Source organism: Pararge aegeria, chromosome 16 (assembly GCF_905163445.1).
Source record: "Pararge aegeria chromosome 16, ilParAegt1.1, whole genome shotgun sequence".
Lineage (NCBI taxonomy): Eukaryota > Metazoa > Arthropoda > Insecta > Lepidoptera > Nymphalidae > Pararge > Pararge aegeria.
In genome coordinates this window covers 11,677,562-11,699,694 of record NC_053195.1, presented here as the reverse complement: position 1 = coordinate 11,699,694, position 22,133 = coordinate 11,677,562, and the positions used below count along the sequence as shown (strand labels likewise).

The window sequence follows — 22,133 nt, the reverse complement described above, 5'->3', positions numbered from 1 at the left end:
TTTATGTGTATTATAGTGTAGTATTTATGTGTATTATATTCATAAAAAAAATATTCATCAGCTATCTCAGTACCCATAACACAAGCTACGCTTACTTTGGGGCTAGATGGCGATGTGTGCATCGTCGTAGTATATTTATATTAATGCTAAGATGCTTGAATGAATCGCCCCTTTAGCTTAGTATAACAGTAGGTACCTATTAAGAGTATCTGCAATCCTGATTTTCAGTACTGAACGTGAGAGATTAGGTGATGTCAAGTGCTCAGTACAAGTGCCTCCTGCATATATTCTAAAAGCCACCAAACTTGTGTTAAATCCATTCCCTCAGATTCGGTCGCATTTAGTCAAAGGCACCGCTGCGCTATCAAAGGACGCCCCGTTCGGCGTACACCCGCAAGAGAATTTGGCATTTTATATCGAAGTGCCATGCACTAGTGAAAGGTTCTTGACTTAGACGAGAAATGTTTTGCCGTACTCTTATAATAATGATAATAATAATAATGATACAGTACTTACGTCGAACAGATGTCATGATAAGTATCGATATTTTAGTATGGATTCAGAACGTAATAAAGTTGGATCTTTTATTATAAATAGGTATAGAACACAATGAACCCAACACTTCGCGAGATGAAAAATAGTGTCTATTTTACCTTCGTAATATTCCTTTAAATTGTCTTTATTATTTACAACCGTATTTATTGTACTACTAAATATATACCATAGCAATAGAAAACCAATTTATTCAACAAACAAGAACTCTCATAAAAAGCAAAATTTACAAAAACAAAATAAAAGCATAAATGTAAAATGCCAAATTCTCCTGCCGGTGTACCGACACTATGAAATTGAACAGACTATATAGGTCATAGCACTCACATGGCCCCAGCAAGCGGCTGCGTGGACTGGCTGCCACATGTCGTGGTCTACAACGTCGGTCGAAGCACGATGCTCCAAGAGGAACTCTACCACTTTTATGTACCCGTTTGCGGCCGCTACATGTAACTGAAACAAAGAAACAGCGAAACAAATGAAAATTAAAAAAAAAAACTCTACAGAACCTGGATTTTTTGGGCCACCTTATGTTAAATGGAAACCATCGTCTTTAAACAGAGCAAAACTTCGCAGGGCATGCAAGGAACACGTCCCGCAGCGTGTAACCTGTGGCTGATGTACTAAACCTATTGTGCCTGTAATTACACCGGCAACCACACCATTCAGACCGGAACACAGCATTGCAACAATGCTGCGTAGCGGCAGAAATAAGCATGGTAGTAGAACTTCCCCGGACGACCTCTGTCAAAATATTATTCTATTTAACCTTTTCAATAGTATACCACTTAACAAAGTTATCGAAGATAATTTTGATCTTAAACCCAATATGGCGTTCTTAGCCGCCATTTTGACTGTTAATTACCATTATTATATCTTCAACTGAATCTATTGTTGCTAGAATCATTAAGATTATCCTACTGGTTGCGTTTCTTAACCTTGGTCTGGATTAAGTCCGGTCTGGAAAAGTTAGCAATGATTAAGACAGTTTTAAAATCTAACGCAGGTGAAACCGCTAGTTATTAATCAAGACAATGTTATTATGATTTGATAATTTTACATTACTTTGATTAATGTTACATTATAATATTCCATAATTTTTAGTGGGATACATAAATTAAGAATATAAATAATTATTAAAAAAAAAAATGTACTCTAAGAACATGCACAAGTTGAAACGAAAACTGAAAAGTTTCCACCATATTATTTTACTAGCTGTTGCCCGCGACTTCGTCTGCGTTTGATTTTGTTTTTAATGTATTCAGTATCGCTAAGCCTCATATTATTTCATAGCCATAGTAGTATATATATATATAACATGTGACTGTCAATTAATTATAGACAAATAATTTGCAATAAAATGAAATTGCGACTATAATTAAAGATCTAAGCTATGCTATCTCTTAAGTTGGTCCAGACTGCTCACGGTGTGCCAATTTAATTTAAAATCGGTTAAGTAGTTTAGGAGTCCATCGCGGACAAACATCGTGACAGGAGATTTATATATATTAAGATTACACTACAAAGTTTGCCCTTGACTGTAATTTAACTGCTCGTAAGTGATAATGCCGTCTAAGATGGTAGCAAGCTTTAGGGTTATGGTAGTTAATAACCCCTATCCCTATCGATTTCTACGCGTCATCGTACCGGTACGCTAAATCGCTTAGCAGAACATCTTTGTAAGTAAGATAGTAACGAGGCAGACACACGACAAAAGCCTCCCACCATACCAGACCAGAAAAAATTCTAAAATTGAAAATTCCCAAAAATCCCCCCTTTCACGGGGACCGAACCCGGAACCTCCCACTTGAACCTACAGCGCTGTGCAACCAGGTCGTCTACGACTATAAGATAGGAAACCTCATTAATAACTAACCAAGGGCATGTAAAGCCTTTGAAAAGAAGAACAAATGAAAACTAATTGCGTCCTATGACTTCATTTAGCCATTTAGCATATCTATTGCCATCTCCGGCAATTAGAGCAGTCCATTAGTTTTGCAATCTATGTGCGATACAATATCGAGTTACCGGCAATTCCGACATAATCGGCTACTTGATCAAGTGTTTCAATTGATGGTTATAAGATTGTTTACGACAAAATGCGCAGTAGTTAGCGCTACTTATTCTGACTGAGTATAGTTTTTTTCGACACTCTTGGCCTAGGTATACTCAATTTTTAATTGATTTTTTTATGTATACTTCGTAGGTGTGTCAATAATGCCCGTTTTCAATAACGATCAACAAGTTAATGCCTAAGTAAGTACAACCTAATGTAATGAGATTCCTAGGCCTACATTTTAGTATTTCGTGGTATTTTGTGTTTGTTGTATAATATTTCTCATTGTTCGTATGGATGGATTGGATATAAGGTAATTAAAAATAAAACAGAATGTAGATTTTGATCATCTGTCAAGTGTCTGTTAACGAGTTCCCTCAATATTACGCATCGCCAAATCAGTGTCGTAACTTTAGATGGCGCCTAACGTCGTTAGTAATCATTTAAGAGTTGGTGAAACGTTTTTGTTCTCTACGCATCACGGAAATCATTAGGCATAGGATTTAAACGTTTCCTAGGTTTGTGAAAACGGTTTTTAATCGTTTTATATATTTCATACGGCTACGGTGATAAGAGTTTCCCTATCCATATTTCCTTCTATTATTTTTTTTAGACAACATTTAAAAAATATATGTGTAATATACTACGACAGTACACACATCGCCATCTAGTCCCAAAGTAAGCGTAGCTTGTGCTATGGGTACTAAGATGACTGATGAATATTTTTATAAATGATATACATAAATACTTATAATATACAGATAAACACCCAGACACTGAAAAACATTCATGTTCATCACACGAACATTTTCCAGTAGGAATCGAACCCACGGCCAAGGACTCAGAAAGCAGGGTCAAGCCAATATTATTAATTGATTTGACATAACAAAATATCTATTTGCTGTTGGAGCCTGAGGGTGATGCTGCCGTCAGTATGTTACTAATTTTGATTTAATTTTTGATTTAATTTCATATTTTAATGCGACGCTGCTTATTCGGGTAGGACGGCTTTCGCTTGGTAGGGTGGGTTTGCTACTAAGTTTATAAAACTCTATACTCCCTATAATGTAATTTTAATAAAATATGTAATAATTTTTGAATATTATACCCTATATGTTTAATTTAAAAAGTGAATAATAAAGTCATATTATATTTATTACACATGTCACTTGAATAATTAAAGTTTATGAAACGTTTGTTTGAGATGGACCAACGTTTTATCTATAAAAGTCTGAGCGACAACCCTAGTTATCATTTAGTTCTTGATACCGTCTAACGTTATCTCAAAGATCGCCCTATAGATTACATTTTACACTTTAAAAACGTAATGCATACCTTTACGAACAATGCCAAATGAATTATCATGTGCATTTGGTTTAATGTCCGCATACCGTCTATGCTCTGTGTGACAACCCTAACCATTTTGCTCTTGTTATCTCTAACTTTATCACACACATCGCCCATTTTTGCTTTTAATGTTTCTATGAAAATTAAGCTTTCTTTGCTATACTCCGCGAATAGCGGGAGTCTCAGTAATGTGTAATTTATAATTTCTTTAATTTTTATACTCCACACGAAACAGATCTTCGGCGTTATACGCACGTTTCTCTCCGACGCCGGAGAAGAGAAATGTGAGATGTTGATTTTACAAAGATTTATTATTTATTAATGAGTAGAGAGTACATTGCCGAAGATCTGTTTTGTGTGGTGTATAAAGATTGAAGAAAATTTAAAAAATTCTATACAGATTTTCCTGCTTTTCGCAGAGTATAGCAAATTAAGCTTAATTTTCATGGTATTCCGCAAAGTGACGCATGCTTCTATACAATATTTAATAACTCTGCCACAACCATTATTATCTACATTTCGGTGACAAGGCTTCATATCATTGGGCTCTCGATATCACTTAATTTATCACACAGATCAACCATTTCTGAAATCTGCATTTTTGTAGCTGTTCTCGCTTTATCTATCAACCCCTGTGTGACAACCCTAGTGACTCTCGTTATCGCTAACTTTATCAAACAGATCGCCATATTATTTTAGAGATTAGAATTTACACTTTGATAACGTAATACATACCAACGTTGCACCCTGGTTGTCCCTCTTCTCATCCAAATCCATTCCCGCCTTCACTAATTCCGCCACGTCCATCAGCATCTGCATTTCGGTAGCTGCCCTCGTTTCGTCTATCAACCTTTGTGTAACGCCCCTTGCTGCCATTTCGCTTTCTATCGCATCTAATGTTCTTTCCTCTTCGCAGATGTCGTATGGCATATTCCCATCGCCGTTGACAGCGAGGAGGTTGGCTCCACGTTGTATTAGTACTCTAACTAAGTTGAGGTTTCCGCAGGTGGCTGCCGCGTGTAGGGGTGTCCATTTCTCGCTGTCCTCCGCGTTAACGTTCGCACCGTGGTCCAATAGGAGTCTCATCATAGCTTCGTTATTGTCTATGCAGCATTGGTGCAGAGCGGTTAGGCCGTCTTCGTTCGTTGCGTCTGGCGTAACGCCGCGTGCCAGCAATCTCCGAACTAAAATAAGAAAAAAACGCTCATTGATAATGCAGAATGCTATTCTGTGTACTAAAATTTAATGTAATCCTGACCAGGAAAATAATGAACCTGTTCTGGGGGCGCCACAATTGCATGGCAATACATTTGACAGAGTAAGTGTAAAGAAAAAGTAGTTCCATTTTTATCCGCAATATGCCGAGGGTTTTTAGTTTCGTGATCAAGCTTTTAGTATCAGCATCATTCCAATCGATGACCGTTGAGTGCTGGATATAGGTCAACCGTCTGTAAGGATTTCTACACCCCACGGGATATCCGATTTAATCCTAAGCCCAGCCACAGGACGCTGTGCAGCCAAGTGGTCAACGCATCAGACTCGAACCCGCTTGCTGTTCTTCACGCGATCACAGGCTATATATGCACCGTGCGTGCCCTTAGCACATTCATAGGTAGAAAAATAAGTCTACGCATTATCTCGTCTATCTCTATAGAAATAAGACCAGAAACGAGTAATTTATTACTGTCAGTTTACGCACACAGAGTGATTCTCCAACTTAAAATGTCACTTTTTTATTCTTTATTGCTTTTATAAGTGAATATAAATAGACAAATGTTGAGAAAAAACACAATTTTTAACATTCATGATATTTTTATATCTCTATTTATTATTTGTACTAATTAAAAATTGTTTAAAAAAGTTCTGTCTTGGACGTCCGTGTGTCTGTATGTGCGGATCCCGTATCTTGTTGTCACGATAACGAGCGAAATACTTCACTTATCGAGTTGGTTTTTTTTTATAGGCTTTATTATTTTGAGAAATAGAAGCCTATTACTTTTCACGGTATAATTAGATGTAGTTTAATTATTATTTAAAAAAATACTTTTACAAATTTACAAATAATCTAAATATTATTGTAATGAATGAGATTATGAGGCGTGCACTTTTGGATTTTACGGCTAGCATGGGCAGGAGACAATTATCTCCCCGGGGAATAGATAAAAAATTATCTTTTCCCACAGCTTTATGAACTCTCAGAGCACTGGCACACAAGTGCAAATAATATTCAAATAATATATGTGTAATAATAAACGGGGATTAACTTCTCCTATTCCATGATCCGTGCCTTAGTAGGTGGACACGTTTATTATATCCCTGTCAGGGGATATAATCGTGGGATATAATTTTTGTCTCCCTATAAGGCCTACTGCAGGACTAGCACAGAATGTGCATCATTTTTGCTCCAAAAATATAAGTTAAACTGTTTTGTATTATTAGAGCAGAGAATTAAGTGCATCTACCTATTTCAATAACCTATATCTAAGTATATATATGAGATTGTATAATACATAATATCTTAGAGCAATAAACTATGACGAATAAACTAAAACATTAACTATTTGACGGGTATTATAAAATTGTTTTTACAGAGTAAATGAATATATAATGTTATGATAGGTAATCGATGTAATACTGACGTAAAGTTATTCATTAATTTAATGAATTAATCGACATTTTATGTAGTAAGACAGCTTAGCTGGATATCATATTATACACAAAATAACACTTCATGTAACCACATGTAATTCACAAAAATTATTGATACAATCAATAAAAACAATCAAGTGAAAAACAACGCCATCTTTTATAGATTGCGATAAAAAAAGGAATCTTACGAAACAATATTAAATTTACATATTCTCGTGATAACCTAAAGCTTTTGTCTAACACAACCAATGACATCATCCATGTATGGGCATAGCTATAAAAGTAATCTGTGCACTAATCTCACAGATTTATAATGCAAATGATACCAATTAAGCTATTTACGACTTTCCTTTTTAGTAAATCCTAAAATTACAAATGCAAGTGTAAGTATTCTGAATTACCTATTAGCAAGCGACTTTGTTAACGTAGATTTTTAGCGACGCACTCGTCCAGAAAAGAGCTACAAGCAAATTAATAAAAACCTCGATATCATTTAAAGTACTACTACTAGGTTATTTTCGATTCAGATAAATTATTTTAAATTCAAATAAAGTTAGGTTACATATAAAACTAACTCAAAAAATTGCCAGCCGTAAGTCATAACATACTTAAAATCACATTCACACGTGTATTTTAGTGCGTATGAACGATACGAAATAACTTGAAATGATCAATGAGTTTAAAATATTAAAATTGCGAGGAACGTTTTTCAGTTTCATTCAACCTAAATCAATGTTAGATACTGAAAAACACATCTATACTTATATGAGTGTTCGTATGATCATGTGTGTGATTTTTTATATTATCTAGTACCTAATACCTTTGTACTGTTGCCATAGTAATGCGTGACCCCATTTGACTTTGTACTGTCACTTAAAGTATTGATTCCAGGAAAAAGTTATGAATGCTTTAAAGCTTACACCGTTGTTTTGTTGAAAAAAGTAAGAAAGAATTTCATTTTCAATCTTAGTATAAGCTTAAATTTTACTTTAAACTCTATTTCAAACTTTTATGAAAATAATGAAAACACAGTTATACAAAGAAAGAAAATGTTTTTTTACATTTATTTTAGAAATTGTTTTTTTATATTGTTGTTTATTCATATATAAACCTAAATAAACAGCAAAATATCGAGCCATTTGCCCATTGCCCCACCTTATCGAAGCCAAAAAAAAAACAAATTCTCGTTTCTTACTTTTGTTTTTAATCTTTCTGTAGATAAATATAAATATTAATTTCATGATAAATTATTTAAATATTAAAATATACCTTCTTTTGTTAAATATCAGATTTGTGGTCGACGCAATATAATTAAGTACAGTAAAAAATCCATTTTCAAGACATTAAATTTTCTCTATAATAAATAATAATCAAAACAATAATAATCAATGATAATAAATTTTCTTAACACGATTTTATCTTAAAAAAATAAGGAATATTTTTTTGATATTTATAAGATACGCACATATGAGTGAATAAAAGCAAACTAGAGAATTATAATATACTAGCTGTTGCCCGCGACTTCGTCTGCGTTTGATTTTGTTTTTAAAGTATTCAGTATCGCTATGCCTTAAATGAGTATAGTAGTATATATATCTAGATATATATAACATGTGACTGTCAATTAATTATAGACAAATAATTTGCAATAAAATAAAATTGCGACTATAATTAAAGATCTAAGCTATCCTATCTCTTAAGTTGGACCAGACTGCTCACGGTGTGCCAATTTAATTTAAAATCGGTTAAGTAATTTAGGAGTCCATCGCGGACAAACATCGTGACAGGAGATTTATATATATTAAGATTAACATAATGTTGTCATTGTTTTGGCAATAAGATTTTATGTTTCGCATTATCTTTTGTTATTTTACTAGCAAATCCATTTTTATAATAGGCAGGGTTCATTTGTTTGTCTGTGACTGTTACGTCATTGCTCTTAACGGTCCGATTTGGGTGCGGTTTCTGCATAATGTCGTATCACTTCTGAAAAATACTCATTCGCTTTTAATGTTTTTTGCATTATCCAGGTAGCACATAAAAGTGCATCTGCCATGAACAGTTACTTTACACTAGCGTGCACTTAATATTTGTCCAAAAACACTGCCTACCGTATTTTTTTTTTACAACTCGTAGAGTACATTTTTTTTACATTTTGCTTTATGCATAGCTTGGTCAAAACTCTATGCACACCACTGGACAGCGGTGCTTGTATACTCATTGTAATTTTGTATGGAGGTGACAGGTCGCCACTGATTAACAACTATCAGAAAAGAGTGACTCCTCACGAATGTCGTTCGACGTTCGTGGTACATTTAGTGTACAGAACGTCATCGAGCATATCCTTTTATGGCGTTATTTAACGCGGCTCTTAAATTTAAAGTTTAAAGGCAATGGGTCCTGCCTTATTGAAAGTAGGCCTAATTTGAACTTGACAGAATTTGACAGAATTACGTTACGCCAAAGTTAAGTAATGTTAAATTGATAAGGTACACTAGTAAATGCACTGTGTGCGAAAGCTTTTATGTCCATTTAAAACACCGTAGGGTTTCAAGTCGGGGGCATTCCGACACAAACTATTCGCTTTCCCAAGAGGTACAATACATGAGGATGTTCGCACGAAAAGAAAAAAAGACATTCCAGAGAAGTTTACATTCTTCAGTCAGACAAAAAGCTGAATACAGATGATGTTTAAGGATATACGCCATCAAGCAGCGCAGATGTTTCTTTACATATAGGTATTTTATCATATAACTTTTTGTAAGTTTAAAATGTAACAAACATTTCGATGCATTTCAATCCAAATAAAATCGATTGACTATAATAATATGAGGTCACGTCTTGCAATAAATGTATTGACATTGACAAATCACGCTAAGGTACTAAATTTGTAACGTGTGATTGTGAATTGGATATATTATTATTTATTACTCTTACGCATTTAGATCTTCGTCTGCGTGCCTATATTAAAATATTTGCCTACACATTATAGTTTTATTTACGGTTTAGCAATCATACAGTTTGGATGTATGATGCTTTAGAAATGATGAAATGTGTGCATAAATACCATGTTCAACGATGGCGATACCAAGCAATCCACAAGTATCACTTCGTCTCACAGATTCGAACAAAATTAGAAGCAAATTATAGGAATACCAGCTTTTAACTTATCTTCAATGGCAAGAAATATAGGTATGGCAAAAATACGACCCGTCACGGACATTACGAAAAACCTAAATAAACTAAAGCGTTATTTGATGTGCAATAACTTTGTTCGTCTCTTTCTTGCTTCTATAAAAAATTTAAATACCACTGACAGATATCTTAATATAGTATTCATTATCATTCAAGTACAACCGAATAAGCAGCATTGTGTCAATAGTTTTAAGTTTAGCTATGCAAAAAGCACTAAGATATCCGCTACCCGTCCTTTTAACGCGGCAGATCAATAACCACACAATTATGTTAGTTTCTAGGCTACGGTTTATTGCCCTACAAACCCCTTTTAGAGCTATCAATTTAGTTAAGTTCGATTCGTGTACACCGAATTAGCAGCATTGTTTCTGTACCAAAAGTCGCTTAAATACCCAATACGTGTTTTTTACACGCCGCAGCTCTAATGTTATATCAGATTCTGAACTGTACGATCGCTAAGCAACGGTTGAATGTCATATTCACCTTCGTCGATGTCATTCCTCGCGGCAGCTTCGAGCAACATGACGCTATCGTTAAAATATATGCCACGCTTGTTGCTTTTTTCTCGCTTCGCTCTCGTCCGCGCCCACTCCTTTTCCCTTTGCTGCCATAATTTTAGCTGCTGCATGCGGCGTCTGTAAAAGTAGAAACCGACTTTAATATATACGTGTAATGGAGTTACGAAATTTACTGCTGAAGGGTGCATATAAGTAATATTAATAAGGAATCATCCTGTATGAATACTAAATCCAAAGAAGCATATTTATTTTTCCATACAAACTAATTCAAAGCATTGGATAGAAGCAGGCGTTACTTTGCGGAAATCCATGATATATTACCAAAATTAAGCTTAATTTGCTATACTCCGCGAAAAGCAGGAGAATCTGTGTGGTGTAATTTATAATTTCTTCAATCCTTGTACTCCACACCAAACAGATCTTCGGCAATATACCCTCTACGCACGTTTTGCTCCGAAACCGGAGCATCCTCAGGAGATGTTGACTAATTTTTCATCAATTCAAAGAATTCAAGTGTCAACTTATGACAACCCTATTGAAGATAAAAGACCGACACTCGCATAGTACCTACGCTACGCGACGCGTTCTTTATAAAGTGACATAAGTCACTTGATTTTACTTTTACATGTGATGTTAGGGCTGTATCTCATTTCTTTCAGTAAAAACTATGGCAATTGTTTACTTTAAAATTTTTAGCGTTTCGGTTATACTGATAAGTATCAGAGACAGTAAATAATGTACATCTAAAGACTCTGAAGTATTATTTCGGTTTTCATATACACGTTGTATAAGTTACACAACTTTAACAGTTAGTGCACCAATCCGCACTGGGCCAGCATGGTGGACTAAGGCCTTAACCCCATTTCATGGAAGGAGACCCGTGCCCAGTAGTGGGCCGGTAATGGGTTGATATGATGGTGATGATGATGATAAGTAGTTAAGCGTAGGAGGAAATGGTCGTCAATTAGTTACGATAGCAAAATAGTTATTATAGTTTGAGGGTGGTGGTGTGGTTGTTACCACTACAATGCAGTAATAAATAATAAATAAATAAATATACTACGACAATACACACACCACCATCTAGTCCCAAAGTAAGCGTAGCTTGTGTTATGGGTACTAAGATGACTGATATTTTTATGAATAATATACATAAATACTTATAATATACAGATAAACACCCAGACACTGAAAAACATTCATGCTCATCACACAAACATTTTCCAGTTGTGGGAATCGAACCCACGGCCTTGGGCGCAGAACGCAGGGTGGCTGCAAACTGCGCCAATCGACCGTCATTATAAGCAATGTTGACTCAAATCGGGCTCAATCCGATGGTAGACCAAGTTGGGAGATCCGATTTGAGAACACATCTTTGCCAGCGGGGTAACTTGTCATGGTCAAAGTTTTTTAACAGACCAAGTCAGAGTAAATTATTAATTTATAAATTTCCAAATTGCCCCCAGGCGGAATCGAACCCGCGACCTCGCACTGATAAGACTACTTCGCTCTCTACTGCGCCACGGACAGGAATATGACAAACAGCAGCCAAGGAACTGCTGGTTATACCCTCATCTTTAGTTTTAAGTTGGCGTGTGTATTTTCAAAATCAGCTCACAATGCAAAAATATACGTCATCGTCATCAATAACAACCACTATTGGCCAATTACAAGGCACATGTCTCTCAGAATAGGTAGGGTCTAGGTCGTAATCCACCGCACTGACCAAGTTGGGATAGGTTGACTTCGCAGGCCTTTGAGAACAATGTGCAGAACACTTTCGGGCATGCGGGTTTCTTAAAAGTAATATTTATGAGCTCAAAACGTACATAACTTAAAAGTTACAAGAGCATGTCGTGGATCGAACCCGGTGTCTCCAAAATAGGAAGCCGAAGTCTTATACCCACTAAACTATTACCGTTTTTTTTTAATACAAAATCTTCATAAGCAACTTAAGTTGGTAATTGAACGATTTATAAGCGTCCATAATAAGCCTATTAGAATAAAGATGTTAAGATTTGATTTATTAAGTTTCATTTTGTAAGAATGAGTGAATACCAGCAATTAGTAACCAGAGCAGACTTTAACGTCACAATCTTTTGCAATTATTGAGATTAAGAGTTAAGGACCATCTAAAGGTCAAGGTTCATTAATAATGTTGAATAATTATCCTTTTTTCACAGCACTTAATTACAGTTACTAAGTGAATTTCAACTTTTTACTGCCTCTCTCTGGATTACCTACTTACTAACTTTGATAATCTTTTTACTAATCAAAGTCAAAGTCAAAAATATCTTCATTCAAGTAGGCCCACAGATGGCACTTTTGATACTTACATAACATGAGAAATGTGTACAAGGTATTTAGATAGCGATAACCAAATTCGTAAACTTAAAACTAAAGCTACAAGGGTTGCAAACGCTTCCTGCTGCATTGACGATACAGAGTTTGATATGCGAAAACAACTCCTCGATTGCGAGCGAGTAAATCATGTACTAAAGCTACGGGTAAAATGTTCACCTCACAGCTTGATTATAAGATTAGCTTAATGGTAACAAAAAATCATTATACATACTTAATTCACCTATCATATCAAAAAAACGGCACCTCCTACTCAAAAGGCATAGCCACCAAACACTGCGCCAGAGTGGTCCTCATAAAATACTGTGCATCGCATGTTTGGGCTTTAAAAATTACGAGCATAAGGTACAAAATATACAAACGTGTCACACCGGTTCAAACCGGTTGCGTACAGCGGAGACATTCGTGACCCAATATATCCAGGATATATCTACGCTAAATCTTGTGTATCTAGAAAAGTGGAGCACTTACAACACTATACGCACTAAGTGTAACATTAGTGCCACAATATTATACTGTTTTACACAATCGGGTTACACTATTATCGCTATAGAACTGTTGAGTGCTCCGGAGATTTCCATCGCCACAATAAGATCGGTCGCTTTGGAGATGTGCACTTCGTGATTTTGCTTTTAGCGACTGTCTATATGGTGCTGCGCAAACGTAGATGCCTTTTGTAAAGGACACAGGAAACCATTTTGGGGAACGATGGTGTGTAGTGTATAATGATTTCCGCTCTCGATAAAATGAAGTTAAAATCTAACTATTGGTTTAATATGTTACTATCGCAATCTAATTACTAAATGTCCAAACATTCTATTATTATTTAAAAAACAAAAGCTTAGCGAAATATCATCAAGCTCGGTGTTTAATAAGTGCAGAGTTTAGTATATATATACATAACCAAAGAGGCTCACTTTCGCATTTACAATATTCATCATCATCTCAGAATGAGAAGGGTTTTGTTTGGGACTGTAGTATCTAGTCATAGTAAAAGCGGATTTGTAAACTTCATACACTTTGGAGAACATTTTGAGAACTCTAAGGAATGAAGTTTTCCTACACCGTTCAAGCAAATTTTTTTTAATTGCTTTAAAGGCACATAATTTGAAAAGTTCGAGATGCGTTCCGGGGATTGAACTCTGTCCCCTCGGAAAGACGTAACCTCTAGGCTATAGTCTTTGTTACTCGGTAGTCCCCTCGGTAGTTCCCTTAACTCCACTCAGTGGTGGTGACAGATTGTCAGTACTAACCGAGTTAAGGGAAGTTCGTTAAAAAATGATATGCCTATTAAAAGAAAAACAAAACGAAAGAAAATTTTATATTGGTAAAGAAAAGAAAATTATTTTTATTATAGTAGAAATGGGAATGTATGTTACTCAATTCATAAGTAATTGTTAATGGTATGGTAGGTATTTTTGGATGTTCAGTTGATAATAATATTAAAATATTCACTGTTTGTTGCCGGATGCTGTGTTGCCGTCTTGATAACAAAAAAAAACTGTAGCTACGTTTGAGAAGCGCCTACAATAAACGTTCGCAATTATTTCCGTCGTATATTGACACTGAAATTGTGTCAATTGATTTTCAATTCACACGTCGACTTGTTTAAGGATACACCTATCGCCATTCGATATTACTACTATTACAAAAAAAAAACATTTCTTAAAATACAGTAAAAATCGTCGATATAAATGAATAGTACAAGTGTAAGATTTTCTATCTACTTTACTTAATCGATTGCCTGAAAGTTACTTAGATTAACACCGTATCGAAATTGCGCCATCTAGTTGAAACACTGGGACATACCATCTCCTGCGTGCATTCTATTACTTAGTCTAACATTAATATAATAGCAAACGTAAAGTAGTAAGTAAATGAATAGATCCAATGACAAAATTGTAGGTTTCACGACGTTTACGGGGTCCAGTTTCATATGTATAGTTAGTACCTGTACCATAGCAATTTGCTAGCCGCCGTTGCGAAACATTTGTCCCAAATATGTACCTAAACGTATAATCAGTGTAATATGACTTAATATTCGCTGACGTAATATCTGGCCGACACTGGTTAGATACTGCCGAGAGGATATTGTAATATAAACAATATGAACCTTATGAAACATTTTAAATTACTTCTTTGACCTAGAGTTTTCCTTTTGGCTATTTTAACCTTTTTCTAGGTTTTCGTAATAAATTAGATAAACTTTCGTCCGTGACCACGAAATAATATGGCTATATGGTAAGAGTAGTTTAATTTTATTTCTAACCAATTTTAAGGCGAAGCTCAAACAAGGCGTCCAGTCTGCAGTTGCAAGTTTGCGTCCTGCGTACCTATGACCAATAAACTTTTTGAGCAAGTTACGTGATTAGTCGTAAACAGTACGTAAATTGGAACGCCTTATACATGTCTGGGTATTCTTTTGCTCAACAGAGCGTCTAGTGAAGCACAGAAATAAGAAAAATACAGAACCCTCATTCACCCATTATTGCCTTTCGCACGTCTCACTTCACAGTTGCGAAATGAATGAACAAGCTAGCAGCTCAAAAACTTTTCCCATTTATTGCTACTAAATGCTATTACAATACATCGTACGGAAATGTTGAATCACTGTTAATCGCAATCATAAACCTTCCAGTTTGAGCAAGAGTATTGTAACGGACACCAATAGGCTCGCCACCGAAGACGCTGGTTGGACGCCTTGGCTCTTGGTGTGGCTTTTGCATGGCTCAAACCGACGTAAGATCTGTCGTATATTTGCTCGCCACCCCAGACACGGTATCGGACCTTAGCTTTGCGAAACCAGCACGTCTTATGAACAGTTAAAATAAGCACGCCAGCGAGGCTAGACGTTTTGATTTTGCCGTATACTTACAGCCCTGGCTGACTGGCAGGCATAACTTTATTAGCCCCAACATCATTCGCGAACTGGGCCACGTAATCACCGTTTTGTTGTTTAATAAACTCGTGTTCAAATTTGCGGCTTATCTGCGTCGCGGAACGCAATTACGCATATTTCAATTTCCTCTTAGCCTTTTACATTTTACGGTTAATCCCTCGCCGGGGTAACAGTTCGCTGGCATGCAATCGTAAAGTAAAAAGTGAAAACGGTTTCACTTTATATCACGCAGAAAACTAAAAACATTCAGATAGAAGGTGTTGAGCCAGAAATTATCTGTGTTACCAGGTAGTAAAACAGGTCACTTAAAAAGTAATACATACCTATTTAGAGATTTATTTTTAGATTGATATGCAATCTTATGGTGTTGAATCAGTTTTACACAAATGAAGCTAATTGGGAGTAGGTACCTAATCGGATTAAGATGTGCGCGTGCGTGCGTGTGTATTTTCGCCTCTGTTTGTTGACATTTATTAAAAAACTGCTGGACCGATTTTAAAGAGGGTTTTTGAATTACGTACACCACTACTGGACAGGTTTTTAATAAACATATTAGTATGGTTTTAAGTTTACCAAAGAAATTTTTTTCTTCGTAGTTTTAGTAGTACTGCTTGTTTGTCTTTTATAAATCCATATCTTCGATATTTTATGAAACTTTTTAAAGCATTGCAGTGTGACTTTGGTTAAAGACACTTTTTAACCATAATATTATTGTCTATTCAGTGAATACCCATGCCGCGGTCAGGATATCAGTTCAGACTTGGTTCAATCAGTAAAAAATCTAAAACCTATCTGAAAATTTAAAAACAACAAAGCAAATAAAGTATTATTTGTAACTATTTGTCAGTTTTTTGTGAAGCCTTCCAATCGGTTCTCGCCTCGTTTTTCTAGTTAAGATACTTTCAAATTCCAACAACTAAAATGAAATTGTGCATGGGTCTTTTAAATCTTACCTAACTTAACAAAAGGCAAACAGTTAACAGACATTGTTATCGTTTGTTACAATATGTAAAATTAAGTAAGTCGCAATTATTTAAATTTTTCAAGAATTAAAGTCTTGGACTTTATGCATTATAAGACATATTTTCATTGAGCACATGAAATTTTTTGTTACAGTATAATTTAAGATAAAAATAAGATTTCATCATCCGATAGACGTCCACTGCTGGACATAGGTCTTTGTAGTGAGTTCTGTTCGGTTCTGTTCGGTTCTGTGCCGCTTGTATCCAGGGGCTACCTGCGACGCGCTTAATGTCGTCTGTCCACCTCGTTGGGGATCGACCAACGCTGCTCTTATCAGACACCAACGTCCATCCTTTCTCCGAACTATGTGCCCGGCCCATTGCCACTTCAGCTTCGCGACTCGTTGAGCTACGAGTATGTCGGTAACTCTGGTGCTTCTACGAATCTCCACATTTCTGATTCGATCGCAAAGAGATACTTCGAGCATAGCTCTCTCCATCGCCTGCTGAGTGACTCTGAGCCTTCTTATGAGGCCCATAGTTAACGACTATGTCTCAGGTCATCACAAACAAAGATAAGATTTAAGATAAGAAAAAGGCATAAATAAAGGCACTTATCATACCTCATTTTTTGTTAAATCATAGCAACTTCATGTTTAGTTAGGTAGGCTACAGACATGTATATAAACTGACAATTATTATCTGTATAGGTACATGGATCCGCTTAACGCGTTCCTCGCGTGTACACCAGCTGTAAATACTCCCAGCATAATCTTTGAAATCTAGGGTTGCCATCAACGACCATTTTCGCGAGATCCCCTTGTATAGATTGTATGCGTTGAACATTGGAAACAGCAGTACTTATAATATAACACAGTTGATAAGGTCGGCAGGGTGATTACATATCTCGCGACAGGCGTACCTAAATCTCGCGATCTTTTCGCATACAAAAAAAAATCAAATGTGACGTTTGACTGCAAATATTGCCAGAATGATGCCTGTCGTCAGATACGTAATCAACCCTGCCAGTCTGCTAATAACTTTTTTGTGATCTGAAGATAATTTCGATCGTTATATTTAATATTTATAGTAAATAATGATCATGATGTCTCCTCCTATAATGAAAAGGACTTAAACCATAGTCCACCACGCTTCAAATGTAGATTGGTGGACTACAAATGTCATTGCGAACATTATGGAGAATTCACAGGCACAATTAAAGAATTAAAAACTTAAACCGACAGGATTTGAACCTGTGAATCTCTGGCAATGGTGGTCTGAGCGCTTTACCACTTAAGCTAAGGTTCTCATACCATCAATGTCAAATTTATTTTTGCTTTTTTACCAGTCTTTTGGCGACTGTTTCAATTTGTTTGTCGGTTATTACCCACTCAATGATTTTAAGCAAACCTATGATCCAAAATCAAAATTCAAAAATACTTTATTGATGTTGGCCTATCAAAGGCACTTATAAAGCTTTTATACATACCTATATGTGTACATAATTAGGAGGTAATTTTAATAATTACGATCACCAACTTAAACCTAAAGCTACGAGAGTTCAAAGAGCGCCGTGGCCAAAGAACAAATTTAGCCAGGTTTTTATTTTTAACTATCTCACAGTTCATTAATTTAGTTAGAGCAATTAACATCAAATCTTTTTTGTCGTTTAAGTAAACCTTTATATTATAATAAGACTTTTCTATAAGCTTACGTTTCATATACTTTGGACTTATTGAGGGACATCTCAAAGATTTCATTCGGTAATTAGTTACAAAATATACAATTGATGATGAATTGCCAATTTTATGAAGCATCCTGTATATTTAGAATTCCTATCCCATAAAAATTGTAATCCCATGGTAACCCTATCCATATCTATCTAGGCACCGAGGTACATAATTCTAATCTTAACAAAACGCCGGCCGAGCCGCTTCAATACATCAACTTTATCTCAAGAGTGACATCTCCATTGATAAAATAATATACTAGATAATTTATTAACTTCGGCAAATTCGAACAATCTATTCAAGCGAAATAGAAGAAATAAAACGCCTAGAAGGTACAACAAGTAGGTCGACCTGTGTTTGCAATTTCTCCGATTGGTCAAGACGACTGCGCTTTCAATAAACTGGAGTAACTAGGCTATACTTTTACAAAGCGTGCAAGTGGTATGTTTATTGATTACTATGGCACTAGGGTACCTTGTTGATAACCACTAGACAGTTACCATATTCGCCTGCAGATCACGAGAAACTTGGTTCGAGACCAGGTTTAGGCCAAAATGATTTAGGTTTTGAGTTTTACAGTAAAAAAAAATCTCATTCTATTTCAGTAGTCTATCATGCAAATGTGCATTAAAAGCCAACAGCAGAACACTATTAGCACATAAACAGAACATAATCAGAAACTTTAAATACGCTCGCTACAGCGCGACCCCCAGATCTATACTCAGGCATTGCAGTCAGAGCTGCGTCGTAAGAATGAAATATGATTTGCATATAATTTGTTTACAACTTGTATAAACACCTTGGCATAACTTCATTCATACTTCGCCTAATCAAAGGCATTCGGACCATGTCAAAAAGCATACGTCCGCACGTTTCCATCAGTAATCTGATTTTTCGACGCCATCCAGAACACACACAGACAACTGGCAGATATAACGATTCTGGTCGTCTAGAACCCGGAAAGTCAATATGTCTAGAGACCCTAAGTTAATATATAAACACATAATGTTTCAGTTATTATTTTTTTCGAACCCTTAACTTCATAGGCATGCTAGGGTTTATCCACGGGGAAAGGACAAAATGTTAATCTTCTCCCAAAGTTTTAACCATTCTTATAGCATCGCCGCCAGGGTTCAAAATATAATCCAAAAAATATACGTATAATTTTAAACGGAGGTTACTTTATCCGTGTCCATGTTGCCGTGCTTTTTATAAGTTAATTTTATATCTTGTAAGTGGATAGTGGATAATCGAGGGATAAAAATGTGGAATACTGCCGTATTGAGAAAATCGATCATGACAGACAGATGACAAGCAACAGTTATCCTAGAACTATATTGCCATCACCATCAGCACATCATTCTCTAATGAGGAATCCACTGTTGGGGCTTACGGGGGAAAGTTGTTTAAGAGTTTAGACCCCAGACGCTACTCCAAACCGGGTTGGTAGGCTACAAATATTATACAGGAAAGTATAAATTAAAATACCTATGTATTTTTTTCCCACGCCGCGCCGTGTTTGCGTGGAGGACTGCTAATCTATACAAACCTGACGATAACAACGGCCAGCCTAAACCAACAGAGCAAAAAGCGTGAAATTTGACCGTCATCCTGTGATATTAAAACTCTAACAAAGGGTTATCTTCTATTATAATAACTGTAAAGAAGAAAACATTTTAAAGCTATCTTTTAGTAAGTGCACCTTGGTTTAAAAAAATACGAATATAAAAATCCTAAATTTAAACAATAATAAACATTGATAGGTAGGTGTCCATATTAATACATAAGCGTTCGCAGTACCTTTAAGATTCGCAAATTCAATCAGAGAGCAACTGAGTTTACTTAGTAGCGATACTTAATACTCATAATATGATAATATGCAGAAAAAATTGCGCAAGCGCACGTAACAATACTGCGCTAACTGCCCAGTCTCACATCCATACTACCTACATCTTGCACTGAGTGAAAGTTTATGAGAAAAAGCGAGAACGTATGACCAACTGTTTATGCATTTTTAGTGCGTTAATTACCTACTGCCTCTTAGCGACCGAAAATACTTCAAGTTACACGGTGCTTATTATTTTGTATGTGGCATTACTTTCTACGTCACACTTTGACCGCAACTACAAAAAATGTTGTGAAGCAATTAGAAAAGGGGTATAGGCTAATTTCTAATTCTGGTAAAGCTAATAGGTTAAAGCATACTAGCGGAGAAAAGTAGCTTTTCAGGCAGTTGAGAGAATCAAGTGCATTATTTACTTTAAAAAAAACACCTATTGTAACTTACAAATAAGGTGCCATGAAATAAAAAGACAAAACTTTATTTGACTTGACTCCCGAGACACCTATTGAAACTTACAAATAAGGTGCCATGAAATAAAAACACAAAACTTTTTTTTCTGACTCCCGCGACAAGGCACCCTTTTACATATTTCTAACTTATTTTAAGTTGGTTGCCTCAGCTTGATATTGCGGTCAAAGATTATTGCAGCGCTGATTTTCAGGCATGACCCATGGTGAATTTACGGATGTATCGTGTCCGTGGAGAACAAGTAGGTACAATATTAATTAAGATTTCATACAAATGTAATGTACTTACTTAATGTTTTAAATGTTTCACGACACGCCCCAGACAGGGCCGGTCTAGGATAAATAAACCCTAGCCCCTAATACATAGACCCGTGACCCTTCTTTGTTTAGCTATGACTCTGTGCTCTTCTTACGAGAAAGGAGGCCTGTGAGCAGCTGTTAGGTATTTATAGGATAATGATAAAAGAAACATTTTGTTTAAAGACGCAATGACTCATTCTGTCTCATTAAAAGTAGATATACCAAATACATAGTTATCGAAGCGATATTATAAATGCTAATTAATTTGCATCTTTTACATATGTTTAGGAATTGTAGGTTTATTAATTAATAATACAACTAAAAGTGGCTCAATTACAAGCATCATTATTGATATTGGACACGTGCTATGCGAAGCTTGCTTGCATCCTCGTTGCTAAAACGCACCGCAAAAACCTGAAATGCCCTTCAGACTTCCGTTTTTCACACAATCCGTACGAGTACCTTAAAATCGAGAGTGAATAAGCATCATCTAGGCAAGCGAGGCCTCCTTTTCCCGTCTTCCCTGCGAATCCACCTGCGTTGACATATACAGTAAGGGTAACTTTATGTTATATTATCGTTTAAGAACCGAAACACAGACGTAAAACAGCCTTGAAATCAATCATAGTAGGAAAGTTTATCTGTCTCCAAAATTTTAACTAATTAAGTTTAAATTTAACGCCTTAAATATAACGGTGTGAGAAAACTAAATTGTAAAAAAAAAGACACATAGGTATATACGTTAGTGTAAGACGCACGTTTGAGCGCTTCAGAATCATAGTGGATTTATAAAAATTATTCATTATCTCATGGACTTGGATGCATCAAAATAACATGCTGTGAAGGGCTATCTATGCTATAAGATATTTTTTGGAAGGAATTATATTTTATGCCTAATAACGAAAATCGAATATTACTTTTTATGTTATGTTTGTCATAAAATGTTCTATTATGGCTTATTTATAACAGATAGCTTAATTATGGGCTCCGCAGACTTAGGTTTTAGATGAATTAAAAGCCAATTTTTTTGTGTTGCATAGTACCTATTTACTTTTTACGTGTGATGGACTGGATTATTTATCTGTCTCCTGGTCGAAATTACCGGATTGATTCAGCGATTGATCCAAAAATAAACATATACCTACTACAAATCAACGTTACTATGTACCCCCTAGGAAATAGGGACCCTTAATTTTACCGGGATAAAGTTTTATTATATAAGTATGGATATTGCTTGAAACACCGAGTTATTTT

At 35.7% G+C, this 22,133-nt stretch overlaps 1 protein-coding gene across 2 annotated transcripts in view; it reads right to left on the bottom strand.

The window, feature by feature from the left end:
• LOC120630666 (protein phosphatase 1 regulatory subunit 16A) overlaps positions 1-22,133 on the bottom strand; it is a 44,281-nt gene that overhangs the window by 17,556 nt on the left and 4,592 nt on the right. For both annotated transcript variants that reach the window (XM_039899930.1, XM_039899931.1), the window contains exons 3-5: positions 10,283-10,434; positions 4,691-5,139; positions 880-1,005 (exon numbers count right to left, since the gene is read on the bottom strand). In XM_039899930.1, the coding sequence (XP_039755864.1) occupies positions 880-1,005; positions 4,691-5,139; positions 10,283-10,434 (727 nt within the window). The remainder of the gene's footprint in view (positions 1-879; positions 1,006-4,690; positions 5,140-10,282; positions 10,435-22,133) is intronic.